This window comes from Nothobranchius furzeri, chromosome 1 (assembly GCF_043380555.1).
Source record: "Nothobranchius furzeri strain GRZ-AD chromosome 1, NfurGRZ-RIMD1, whole genome shotgun sequence".
Lineage (NCBI taxonomy): Eukaryota > Metazoa > Chordata > Actinopteri > Cyprinodontiformes > Nothobranchiidae > Nothobranchius > Nothobranchius furzeri.
In genome coordinates, this window is record NC_091741.1 from 80,720,579 (window position 1) to 80,735,076 (window position 14,498).

The following is a 14,498-nucleotide window of genomic DNA, read 5'->3' on the forward strand; positions in this document are numbered from 1 at the left end:
GCGAGGTACAACTGTAGGCAAGGCAAGGAAGCTTTATTTAGAGCACATTTCAAACACAGAGGCAATTCAATGTGCTTTACAATGATCATATACTGCAGTTGACACACAGTAGTAAGCAAGGTCTGCAATGCTAAGTAGGGTTGCAACGATTATAAAATTTCGTGGTAAGATTATAGTGTGAGATTTCACGATTACTTCGATTATTTCACATGGATTGATTTCACAACTGTATAGCACATATAAATCACAAAGACGTTATATAAATGATTAATAAGACATGATTACATTCTATGAAAGGTTTTGAACCCCTGAAATATTTATTGTTCCCTTTCAGAGATTTAACTTAGAAAAAGTCACTCTACTACTGATTTGCAATGTTGATGTTTTACTTCCACAAATAACACAAGCCTGAAGGAGTTCTGCTCTGTGGTGCCGTTTCCTGGACGCTAAAGCAACAACAGCTTTCCATGCCGTGAGTCCATGAATGAAATGCCAGTGTGATGTAGATAAGTCAATATTTTCAAATCCTAGAGTTTCACTGTCTATTTTCTATCAGAAGTTAATAGGTGTAGGAGACTATTTTCATGTTCAGCCTGCATGAAAGACTCAGAGTGACAGATTTTTAGAAATAATTAATAACTCATTTACTGCCATTGATGACAAAAATTGTCATTTTAAATTCAACAGTTCTCTGCCATTGACGACTAAAGTTGTCTATTGCATTTATTTACGAGGCCGGCATCGGAACGAGCCCCCGCACCTTGACTGTAAACATCACGGCTCTAAAGCTGATCTTCGCTCATTTGTGTCACACGTCACATGATCAGGATGCAGAAAATCCATGAATTAGGTGGAAACGGAGCAGTCCCGGTGGTTGTTGACGCTGGTTCTGCCGTGTCTGTTCGTTCAGTTTCACTTTTGCTTTGGTCCGCAAATTTTTATTTATTTATTTTTGCAGTGTTGGAGACGTCTTTTTGGTGGGTTAACTGCACACCGTGGTTAATAGTCAAACCGGTTAATCCTTGCAACCCTACAAATAGGGGAAGGCCAATATGACTAACTCAAGCCATTTCTGACAGTTTTTCTCCCCTGTTCAGTGCCATGTCCAAAATCCATGCCCTCCTCTTCCCATTGTTCCACTGGTCCAAATATCAGCTGACACAAGCATTAATCTTGACATTGGGTCTGCATCCAAATGCATTACAACCCTTGGTGGCATTGATCCTTCCTTTAGAGGCTTCCCCTTCAAAGCTGTCTGTCGCTCCAGAGCGGTTTTTAGCAGTTTGTTTTTCTGTAGTAGTTCGTTTGGCCTAATTTAGTACGGATTAAGAATTATGTCCACAGTGATCATCTCCAGTGTGCTATTTTTGCTCTGATGCTAGTGTGAAGTCGTGACACACCTGTAATTAGTGCAGCTAGAGGAGGGGAAAATGCAGTGTCCACTGGGAACTACTAGGTGCATTTCTTACTGGAACATCTGCAGCAGCATATCATTACTGTATACACAGATTATTGGGCTAGAGATCAGATCTGAATATAAGAGAAGGGACAATTTGGGAAAGTGCTTGAAAAAAAGCCATATTAAATACTTTACCATTTTTCACATATAGATTTGTAATATTAGGTAAACTTGAAGTTGCAATAGTATTTAATAGTGCAATGATAGTATCACCTGCAATCACACCCGTGTGCTGTCTTTATTTATTCTGAGCTTTGAGAGGACTGCAGGTCCATCTGATTGCATTCATCAACTTTGTGTCTGTAAGTTTGAAACCCTTTGAATCGATGTTACACACATTGATTTTGCAACATTGATAGACTTTTGATAAATTGTGCGGTCATTAAAATTTGATTACAGATATTAATGTTAGCCAAAATTGTGAGTAGGATAGTATTTGCACTATTGGACCACTTCTGGGCTTTCATTCTGTGTTTGCTCACAAATCCAATCGAAGAGTCCTACGTGTAGCCTTTAATTGGATTAGGTTTGCAGAAATAGTTACTGCAGCAAACGCCTGGTCACCTTTTGAAGGTTTTGGCAGCATTAAAAACACAAAACTAATTTTAAAATCAAACTAGAGATATTTTTACTTTTTAACTGGTACAAAAAGAACAAACCAATTTTTACTAGAGTCAAGGGGATGAGCAAGAGGATTACTTGTGATCAAACAAAACATATGCAAGTAGTATCTGATTTAATGGAGGTTTTTGCATGAATCTTACCATCCAAGTTCCATCAGGAGGTGGTGCATTGCACTAAATGTTAAACTACCTGCATTACCAGTTGAACAATATCATCTGCAACTGTTGTGTATCCAGTAGATGGCACACACAGTCTTTCTTAAATAATTAATTAAATGGTGGCAACCTTAAAGTGCTTGACGACAAATACTTTTATTTGCCCGGTGCTTTTGACAAACAACCAAGCTCAGGAAGGCATTAGCCCTTCCTCCTGCAGGTTGACTCCACCCCCGCTGTCTTGTACTGCTGTGTACTAAAGTTAGTCCCTATTCTGCTTCAGAGCCTCGGTCTGCTTGCAGTAATGGCACTTGAAATATTTCTCTTCTTACTGTAGGTTCTCAGGCTAGCTGTGAATGCAGCTTTTGGCTTTTTTTTAATGCAATACTAAATCTGGAAGGGATTTTGTTTTTATACCTGCTATAGTCGTGGGATGTTACACTACTTTTGTAAAAGCAAATCTCCAGCCAAATCTTGAGGCACCAACAAGGAGGTTTGTTGTCATGCTGGAAATGCCAGAAGCCCCTACACAGGTTGAGGAGGCAGGTAGGGTGATGCTGCTGGAACTATCTGAACAAGCCTGCACTTGATTTGATAAGCAACAAGTAGACATAATAGTTAAACTTTCTTTTTTTATGAGTGTGTGTGTGTGTGTGTGTGTGTGTGTGTGATTTTCACAAGTTTTAACTTCATCTGAATTGCAACTTCCTGTAATCAAAATGCCGAGCTAAACATGACTGCTAGATTTAAGGGAAAATGGTTTTCTCAGCTTGTAAACCGAATTATCATCAAGTTTGTCAAAAGAAGCTAAGTAAATAAAATGCAATGCAACATAGAACACAAACGCGCATTAGCTATTGTTTACAGATGTAGAAGCAAGTTTTCTAACTCGCTTTCTGTCGAGCATCCATTTTATTCAACAAGTGTTATCTTCTCCTCTTCTGCTTAGCCAAACCTTTGTATAACCTTTTCTTTTATTATTAATCACACTCCCTTAAAGCGTTTCTGTATTTGTTATTGCTGTGAAGTATTACTCTAAAAAAACACTTAGTAGTAGAATTTTCAGTTAAAAAGTGTAAAAGGAAATCAGAACTAAAGTATTTTAAGTACTGTTACATTAATACGTTTGTTTCTATTGTATTCATCTACTTCACACACATTACAATTATTTAAGTGATGACCTAAACTCTGTGTGATCACCCTTGTGTCAGAGCAGCTAAAAGAAGAGAACCTAAAAGGTTTAAGGCAAATAAGAACAGTCCCACCAGCAACTGGTGCATTGCAGCACCTGGCCCACCCCAGCGTACCGGGTCCTGCTGCGAAGGCTCATTCAGAACTCAGACGCAGCATCAATCACATCTACTTACAAACCTCCACGGGGCTGCTGCCTCTCACTGGTCTTTTACTGCAGTCACAGTTCCCATCTATACTGAGACCAAGTTCCATTGATCAATATAAACTAATTCCGTGGTGACCTTAGCTTCTCATAGAGCCAACTGCTTGAACATTTTTGTCAGAACCAGTTCTATAGCCTAAGCAGATCTTTATTTATTATCTCCATTATAAAAAAGTCAGGAGTGTCACTTAAAGTGGCAGTGTGTGGTTTCCTGACGACGGGGGGCAGTACATACTTTTCAGGGTAGTTTTACACCATGTCACCGTGACTTTTGCTAGTTTAAAAAAACATTACGGTATATGTTACCCGTAGAGCAGAGAGCACCTTGGCGTGGCTCCTCAGACTTTGATGGTCCTTCAGTTAAAAAGACATAACCATAAAAATTGGGTCTAAAATACATGGGAGTAAGTCTAAGGCCTGGGGCACACCAGAGGTGGACGCACCGCACCTGAGATTTTGAGAAGTCAAGTGGTCACACAGGACACGCCGCCTCAATGAGCATTTCTTGGAAAGTCTCGTGATAGTCACAGCATCACGCGGGACTTGAGAACAGGAAGCGGGAAGTGACTCTATTGTCAGACTTGCCGCTGTGTTTTGTGAGACCGGAATTCATTAAAAATAGGTAAGCATGCTATTTATTTGAACATTTTAAGATCAGTAGTACTTTACAGTTATCAAAACTGCAGCTGAGTTTGTGCCAGTGGTTGGGTTTGTGCCGTAAATCCGTTCCACGTCGTAATGTCTGTTATAAAGTACTCCACAATGTTGTAAACAGCTGTGGCGCTGCAGCAGATCTTGAGATGGAACTGGCGCCTATCTTCAGTGCCTCGGTGGGGCGCTTCTGAGACGTGGCGCAGTGCTCCCCGTGTGCCCACTCACATTAACTATAATGGCTCTATTTAAAATGATGGCGCGGCGCTACCGCCTCTGGTGTGCCCCAGGCTTAAGTCTCTGGGCGACGCCATATTAGATGCCATGTTTCCTTCTACGGAAGCCCATGAGGACAAAATACATTCACAGAATTGTAACAAACGGTTAAAAAACTTTCACCGTTCATTAACATTGTTGTTTTACACATTTACCTCTTAACTCGTTGCCAGTAATGAAAGGGAATCTGATGTGCTTGCCATTTTGCTGGAGGTTGCACTCCCAGGGATTTTTTTTTACCTTAATGGCCATCCATTGGTAAGGTCTTACTCAAACACAAAAATACCACTTGCTTGCAATGATTTAGGTATGTACTGCCCCCATCACCACAGAAAATTCACACAGTCACTTTAATTTCATCGAGAGAATGCAATGCTGATTGTAGTTCCCTTTCAGTCGATTCACTCGGTACAACAAAGGTACTGTGGGACATCAACCCCTCGTGTGGCCTGACTGAAGACACATTTAATCACGCCTGTGAGGCAAATGAAAGTGACGCTGCGTGGAGGCCTCACCCTCCACTTATAAGCGACCTTGTCACTGTCATTCCTCAGTTCTTACGCTCTTCACCTCACTGAGAACACATCTGACAACTAGCTGCGCTATTGAAAGATAGCTTAACCGCTCGCTGACTGGACTCCACTGCCTTCTGGCAAGCATTCCTACCCACCGAGCGCTATCTCTCGTGGCTCTTCAGCTTCTCCACTTCGTTCTGCTGTGTGTCTCGCAATGAGCACTGTGTCGGACGTCGCTTCACGGAAAGCCGCTTCGCGCCCCTGTCCTCAGGGCTGTGGATTCTCTCTTCACGAGAAGGACTTACACGAAGCGTGCCTGGTTTGTCTGGCAATTCTCCACGCCAGGAGAGCGCCTGTGGACCCGGAGGCATGCGAGTTCTGTCGCCGACTCCACCGTCCCATGCTCGAACGGTGCGTGGAGCTCCTACAACGTCTCCTGGGAGACGCTGCAGTTTCTCAGCAGGACCCCATACTTTCCCGTTCGGCCCCGGCTTCGCCCGGCTCTGACGTGGACAGCCTAGTGATCGCAGTCCCCGCTACTAGCTGGGCAGATCAGATGGAGATGGCGGACAATTTAACCGGACCAGACCTAGAGGCTTCTCAGTTTCCTCATTCAAAAGAACTTTGTTTATGTAGAAATTTTAACAGATAGAAATCCCAAAATGCTTCACAGATAAAAACAAATGCTAAACCTGATGCAATAAATAACAACATGTTGAGAAAATTTGAAACTGAGGATTGGATGAAAATTTTCCAGGCAAGCACATTTCAGAGATGATTAAAATTATTACTTTTTTGACAAAAGCTATTTAATTCATTGGCTAGCATTGGAATGTAAATAGCATTTCAAGCAATGTGACAAATAATTATCTTGAAAAACATCTCCTGCCCCACTTTTAAATGCTTCTGCTAATGCAATCAATGTTGCAGTTTTGACAAAAACAAAGTTTTTCATTTGAACAAATGCCTTCAGTTGGAAAAGGAGTTTGGTTCATCATGGGACTAACTGAGATGGAGAGGACTGGGATGCAATGACAAATTCTGCAAAAAAAACACAAAACAAACAAAAAAAAACTAAGTTTTGTGTGAATAGGATAGAATTACTTGCAGTATTAGCCCAAGTCTGTGTCCTGAACATTTTATTGAGCAGTTGTTTCTTCAGTTTTAGGGTCAAATTGCAAAAATATTCTACTGTATCCATATTTCCTTTTACCACAGACTTGAAGAGGTGACATCTTTTTGATAAAAGGCCTTTTTCTAATTTAACATACCTCAGTCCTGTTTGTAACCTCCTATCATTGCTGCCTTACTACCAGAATATTCTGTTGCGCTTAGCTTGATGAGGAATGGTGATTTTGATGTCATGCTGAAGAGTGTGGTAAATTCAAGATGAGCCACCATACTACCAAGGCTTTCTTGGAAGAATGGATCCACATTTAAAGCTGCTATATTTAAGGTTTTAGATCATTTTTCACAATAAAATTTATTTGACCTTGTCTAAAAAATGAACCAAAATGTTTAACTCCCATTAAGATAAAACTGCTCACAAATTAGAAAATGATCAGTTTTAGCTTACTTACAAGCCATTTACCATTTTTTTTAACTTAAAAGTCAGCCAACCAACTTCCTGGCCATACACATAAATTGCCATGATAAGGAAATAATCATTAGTATAGTGAACACTATGTATATAACCTTTATTGGTTAGCAGTAGGAATGTGTATTGATGAAATTCTGGCGATACAATACGTATCACGATACAGGGAAGATGATACGACATATATAGTGATACATTCAGTCAGACAATATTTGCATTTTTTTAGACTGAATTTATTTTAGGAAAATTCAATAAACAGTCCAAACTGATATGTAACATGTTTAACATGATGTATCTAAACCATAATGAAGGGATTTAAATTTCAATGGTAGAAACAAAACCCATTGTACACTGCTGCCAACTAGCAGTATGCGTTTGAATTTCACCAATGGAGAAAAAAAATACACAAATGTGTGCATGTAGTTTCCTCCAAAAATTTGATATATGCCTTTTGAATATCAATATAATATCGCATGAAACAATATTCAATCCAATTCAATTCAAGTTTATTTATACAGCGCCAAATCACGACAAGAGTCGTCTCAAGGCACTTCACATAACAAACATTCCAATACAGGACAGTTCATTAAGCCAATCAGAAAAAAGTTTCCTATATAAGGAACCCAGCAAATTGCATCAAGTCACTGACTAGTGTCAGTGACTTTACACCAATCCTCATACTAATCAAGCATTTAGCAATAAATCACGATATATTGCCATATTGATATCTTCTTACATCTCTAGTTAGCAGTGAGGGCTAACTGTTCTTGGTGTTTCTATTTCATTTGTAGTTAGCATTCTTTGCTTGTTGCTGTGCAAACACATTAATTTTCCACCAAACTAATCTACTAAACCTCCTTCACTGATGTGTTGTCTTGCACATTAAGGTAGATACAACCCACTCCTGTTATCCCTGGTAACTAAATGACAACAGGAACATTTTTTTTAGCTAAAGCGCACATGGTAAAGAGAGAAACTGTCAGGAGAACATGCTAAATTGTGTCTTCTATGTAAACCCACTCCCAGGTTTCAAAGGGTATGTGAATACAATATTACTTTCTTTTAGTAAGGATCCCTTCCAAGGCAAGTGGACTATTAAAATGACAAAGGGTGCAATTTAAGACTCAGGATTTATGTTACATGAGTGAGAAAGTGTGAGGTGTAAAGTGAGAAGAAAGGAAGCAAAGACTAGTGAAAGTGGCAGCTTCGACTGTGAGGACCGTGTCACTTTTCTACTTTGTTTCCTTCACATGTCATGAAGAAAATGCTGCAGTCCAGGCTAGGGTTACAGCTGGGTCAGATCATGTGGTGACTCGGGTAAAAAAGTCTTTGCATTTTGTTGTTGTTACTTCACAGAGCTTCCTTCCTTCACTCTTGGCCTTCCTTCCATTTTAACATCTGTGGTTTACTATGTCTGTAGATATGGAAGCTATGTATGACTGCTTTACCCCATAACTCCAAACGCCACTACTACTACCCATTACCAACGGCTGTCCATCACCCTTCAGATCACTTTCATGCAACTTGATAGTCAGGGAACACTCTTGGCTTTAGAGTTGTACACTGATGCTCACTTGGGATCTCTGCAGGCAGCAATGATGCACTTCATTTCAGCAGTCTAATTTAAAAAAAATCACAATAACTTACATCAAAGTTGTTTCTACATGATTCATCTCTCATCGTCAATGAGCATATGAACAGCAGAAGTGCGCACAAAGTAAGAAATTTGCATGTTTTCTTTGGCCCTTCGCCAATCCAAAATTACAATATTACTACAAGCACAAGCATCTCTGCAGCCTACATAGCTAGCAGAGCTTCTTCCCACTTTGTTGAACTCAGTAGGAGCGAAGCAGAGCCTTGTGTTTCCACAGATGTGGGCACAATCTTATCCTTCCAGGGAGAGGGTGTTCCAGCATGGAATAATGCTTCTGCAATTCACACATTTAGTGAACACTTGTACTTCATGATTGAGATAGATATAGACTGAGAACGGAGGAATTTAAGAGATCACAGTACTTTCCTTTTCTGCATCAACCAGAGAATAAATTCCAAAAATCATTTCAAAAAACAAGTTTTTTTGTAGAGGAATTATACCAGCAATGCTTTAGAAGTGGGTGTAAGTGGATTTTTATTATGTCTTTGTTGTATTTTCACGGACACCAGATAAGTTCCAAGAACGTCTACAAGCAGAATGCCACTCTGAACAGGACATTCTCAGCTTTGATCACACACTTCCTGCAACAAATCCTGTGTCCTTGAAACAGTAACAGGACCGTGACAACATTTTTTGAGTTTTAATGCATCAACTGTTGTTTTCAAAAGTAATGGAATTTCTGTTGAGGAAACAAACCGTCTCAATCATAAGTCATCAAAGGCACCTGCAGGATTTGTGTTTTCTTTGCTTCAGCACACCTGATTCAAATATAGGCCATTACCGAGCTTCCACTGACATGCCGAGGATGTAAATCAGCCATTTGAATTAGGTGTGTCTGAATACAGAAACATGTAATACTGTCAGGATTGTGGCCCTTGAGGACTAGAGTTGGTTTACTTGAATGTAATTTATAGATTTTTAAGAGGGAAATTGTCTTTATTTGGAAGCAAACAAGTGGCTGAAAGAGTAAAGGAAATGATCAACCTGACCGGATTTTCTCAGTAGAAATCTCCACCGTGCCTTCAGGCTCACGTTGTTACATGTGGTGGGACCTGAACTGCCTTTTCAAATCCTTTAGGCAAAGCAGCTTTATTTATATAGCTCATTTCATACACAGAGGCAATTAAGTGTGTTTTCCATTAGTGAGAATAACATGGAAGTAATGTGACAGCACAATTAAAATATACAAATACGTTTAGATAAAATTAAAGCAGAAAAGTTGACAAAGTTAAAAGATGAGCAGTTCCAGTGCAGAAGGTACAGCATACAAAACATTCAAAGGCTGATGAATGCATTAAAGTTTTTGGTTTTGATTTAAAAGTTATTAGAGCTGGGATACATTTGAGGTGATGAGGAAGCTGATTCCATCTGTGTGCGGCATAACATTTAAAACTATTTAAGTAAAACAGAAAATTCAACCACACATCCCTTTTTTACATTAAGTTACTTTTATTTATTTTTATTTTTTGATCCTCCACACTACTTTTTTTTAATGATGGTGTTGGAACTGACATCGTTGCTATTTTTTAACACTGGCTGTATGTATACATTATTATTGTAACACCGCCCTAGCCTGTTTGTTTAATATCAGTTTGAACTGTTACTCTACAATGGAATTGTTCAATAAAACAAACAGACAGTTGGTTTCACTCACAGAATCTTAAGTCACCCTTGTGCTAAACAGGTACTTTCTCACCAAAGAGCAGTGAGTCCCCGGAGAAAGTGAAACAAACTTGTTCTCACTTTTCATTTGGCATGCTTGTGAAATATTTTCCTCAACAGCGTTCCATCCCATAATAGTACAACCATTTTACAGCTATCAGATTGTTGCTCAAAGGTGAAATGATTGGTCCAAAAATCTATGTATAAAAGTGAACACACATTTGAGTTAGTGGTGAAATTTTTTCAGATTCCAATGACTCATTTGGTAAATGAATTAGAGTCAAGGATTGCCAATACAATTTAGGTACATTACGTTTGTGGTTAAGGCAGCAATTTTTAATAAAAAAAATTTTTTTTTGACTTTGGGCTAAAATGTCTTTTCTTTCCTTTCCTTTCCTTTCCTTTCCTTTCCTTTCCTTTCCTTTCCTTTCCTTTCCTTTCCTTTCCTTTCCACTCTGCAGGATATGAAAAGACTGAGGACACATCAGAGAAGACATCTTTGGCTGACCAAGAAGATGCTCGAAAGATATGCCTCAACCAGCCACAGTTCACAAAGTTTTGCAGCAATCGAGTCAGGTAAAGTGATAAAAGATGGTTAAAAATATCAGGCACATTTAATGATGACTTGTGCTAGGCACCCATTATATTAAAACATCTCCTGTTTTGTGGTCCACTTAAGTAGCTTTTCCAGATCACAGACTTGATTGAGACCAGAATTTCTCTTCTGTGAAATACAGTGACACCCTCTCACACTGCTGTTGCAATGGTGGCTAAGAAAACATCACTAACACAGTGAAATTCAAACTTAACAGTCTGTGGCAGGACAAATGAAGTAGTGTGCTTACACATGTGAGGCTGTTTTGTACATCTGATGTGATGTTGATAAGCTCCCGTGTTGGTTTTTCAGTGTGAGAACATTTATGTTGTAAACTCAACCGGCTTCCAAAGTTTTCTTAAGGAGGTTTTTCTCCAGAGTAAACTGTTGCTACTTTTGACCTGGTACCTAAGAGCAAAATACCTTCAAGTGTTACCTGTTGAACAGCATGCAGTAACATGTAAACTATTTGGGCAAGACTCAATTGCTTAGACCTAATAAAACCAGGCTGAATTTCATTTTAAAATGTGTAAAGTCTTACAGACTTAGTTCAGCATTGTATCTTTTTGCAGCAGAGAAAGCCATTGCACAGGTACCCCCCTTACTGTTACCAAATTAAATAAGTACGTTATGATTAAAATCAAGGTTTGTTTTACCAGCAGTAGTTTAATGCAGATGCTTCAGACTGCCCTTTTTCTCCTGTTACTTCGCTTGGGGGAGTTCAGCCTTTATGCATTAAAGGTCAAGATTGTTCCGGCATGCCATCAAGAAATATTATTGTTAGCATTCCTGCTGCTTGAGCAACCTGAGATATGTACAGGGTCTGTTTGCAGAGACACAGATGTAAAGTGAACCGGAATAGTTTGCTCTGAAAAAAAACTGTATGAGGGTATACCATTTGTTTAAGTTACCTTACTGACATTGCAAATAACTGATGCAAGCAGGAGTTGAACAGTTTTCCATTTGCTTACTTAACTCTAAATTCCCTGATCCAGATTCTTATCTTTTGTGTTTATTTTAAAGCTTTTGTCAACATGGGATACATAGGTACATATACCAGGTTTCATAAAATAATAGATTATTAAGAATACACTAATCACTTAAAACTTTTTTTACATTTATGTTTTATGCTTCTAAACAAGTTGGGAAATAAACTACAACCAGCAAATCTTCAGTTTCCTCCACAATTATCGACTTCCGTATTATTGAGGTTCTTTGTCAAATTTTTTTTTTTTTTTCCTATTTTTACTTCACCCTGTGTCTTAATGATTTTTAGCTGTTATTTTTGGGAATTTTCTTGTATTTCCTTTTTATCTTTTATCTGTGTTCGACATGTTTATATAACGCCTGTTTAATTAACCAACATTTTTAGTGTACAGCGCCTTGTTTGGTTGTAATGCCTTGTGAATGCGCTTTAAAAATAAAATTGGATTGGATTGGATTGGAGTTTGATACTGGATGATTAAATTACCCACATGAATACATCAAGCACTCATTGAGTGGCAGACCTGAGGACACCAAGTCTCTGAGTTGAGCACCTTGAAGGGAGAAAGTTCTTTAATCTGGTTTCATTTATCCTACAAAACCATAAAAGCCTGTGTAATGGACTTGCTACATTACAAATCTCTTTTCACCAGTAGCAGTTTAGCTGCTAATTTAACTATTGTTGAATATTTGAAAGAGATCCCAGGTGTAAAATGGTTCTTAGTATTCCTTCAACCAACATTGATCCCCTTGAGTCCAGCCTCAATTTAGGTGCATATGCGGAGCCACAACACCTGTAAAAACACATTTGTGGTGGGATGGGACTTTGCTTTCCTATCACAAAAGTGAAAAATTAAGAACATTCAAATAAGATTGGAGCTAAAAACACAGGTGTGCCTTAAAAAGCCAGCATTGCATTGAGTTGATTAAAGTAAACGCGCAAAAAAATATACAAAACTCATAAGACATTGGTTACCCTAGTAATCTGTTGCTTTCATAGAAGGACAAATGGCACCAAACACAAACAAAAGCACACATTTCACAATTTTCTTGAGTTGATCTCAATGGGGGAAATATCCTGAGGCGTTTCAGGAAGTAGAAGTGAGCCAGAGCAGAGGTGAGCTTTAGACGACAGGATTTGGAGTCTTGTTTCCTGATATTTGGACATCTAGCCTCTGACTGGCTCATAGAAACTCAACTCTACCACTGACTTTATTTGCTTTGCAACATTGATGTTTTATCTCCATAAACACAAACCTGATGAAATTCAGCCATGTGGTGGAGTTTCAAATGCTAATGGTTAGCTTCTATTAGTTGAGACGTTCTCTACTGTTTCCTGGAGGCTAAATCAACACAGTGTTCCCAGTCATGAGGCAAGATGGGTGAGTCCATGAAGGCAAATTTTCAGGGTGACGTACATGCCACTAGCTTTTCTAATCAAAGCGTTTCCACATTTATCATTGCAAGCAAGCTGTATTTTTGTGTTCAAGTAAGACCTTACCAACGGATGGCCATTGGGGTCAAATATACGTGGGTAATTTGTCAGATCGTTCGACCTGCAGTAAAATGACAAGCACATCTGACTCCCTTTCATTACTGGCAATGAGTGAAGAGGTAAATGTGAAAAAAAAAACAATGTTTATGAATGGTGAAAGTTTTGTAATCGCACTTTACAAATCAGTAAATGAATTTTGTCCTCATGGGCTCCCGTAGAAGGAAACATGGCATCTAATATGGCAGCACCCAGAGGCTTAGACCCACTCCCATGTATTTTAGACCCAATTATTTCAGTTTTATGATAAAAATCCACCAGTTTTTTTCAACAACTGGGCATAATTTAATTCATTTTCAACCTTTGGATGGACATTTTCAGAGATCAATGGTAAAAACTACACATTGTCTCTTTAAACAAAACCCATAGTAGCCGGCAGCAAATTACCCATGCCATTTAGGAAGGAATTTCCAAAATGTCACAAAACATGTCTCTCAAAAGTGATAGAGCTGTAACTAATGATTATTTAGATTTCTATAAATGAGTTTGAGACTGTTACAGTATGTTTACCATTACGTTACTCTAATATTACATGCGTTTCAGGCAAACATTACAAAACAACAATGCCCCCAGGTGCCTTGTAGTGCAGTGCAGTTACAAAAGGCTTTGCTAAGGACATATCGATTAGGCAAATTCTGCTTGGACAACTTTTAATAACCAACATCCTCAATCATTCCAACTAATGGGTGTTGTTGCAGGTTTCTGGAACTTGTCTTGAACCTTTTATTTTGTTTCTGAGTTAATTGATGTGGAAAAAACTAAAGTCTGGGCCACACTGGAGGCGGATGCATTGCGCCCATGCCACGCCCACGCTATGCCATGCCCATGCCATCACTTTACATAGAAGCCATTAGACATAATGAGAGTGGGCACACGGGAACCACCGTGCCACGTCCCAGAAGCGCCGCGCCGAGGCACTGAAGATAGGCGCCAGTTATAACTTAAGCACTGCGGCTGTTTACAACGTTGTGGAGTACTTTACAACAGACCTTATGATGTGGAACGGCTTCACGACACAATCCCAGCTGCTGTTTAGATAACTTTAAAGTACTATTGATCTTAAAGTATTCAATAAATAGCGTACTTACCCATTTTTAATGAATTGAAGTCTCACAAAACACAACGGCAAGTCTGATCGCGTAATAACAAGAGAGTCGCTTCCTGTTTTCAAGTCCCACGTGATGTTTTGACTATCGCGCAACTTTCCAAGAAACACTCAGCGGCACGTCCTGTTTGACCACTTGACTTCTCAAAACTGACCACGCAGGAGTGACATGGCGCGGCACGTCTGCCTCCAGTGTGCCCCAGGCACAAGTTGTGAATTAAGATAAAGATAAATTGAGCCAACAACAATTGTTGTGTCGCTGTTTCAGATTCA

General features: G+C 39.2%; 1 protein-coding gene across 6 annotated transcripts in view; it reads left to right on the forward strand.

Moving 5' to 3' along the window:
- Positions 1-14,498, forward strand: part of atp8a1 (ATPase phospholipid transporting 8A1) — a 146,386-nt gene that overhangs the window by 25,428 nt on the left and 106,460 nt on the right. For 5 of the 6 annotated variants that reach the window (XM_054739252.2, XM_015949802.3, XM_015949820.3 and 2 more), the window contains exon 2: positions 10,451-10,565. In XM_054739252.2, coding sequence (XP_054595227.1) covers positions 10,451-10,565 — 115 coding nt within the window. Of the gene's footprint in view, positions 1-2,640; positions 2,785-10,450; positions 10,566-14,498 lie in introns of those variants that run through there. The other variant, XM_054739251.2, reaches the window with a different exon arrangement.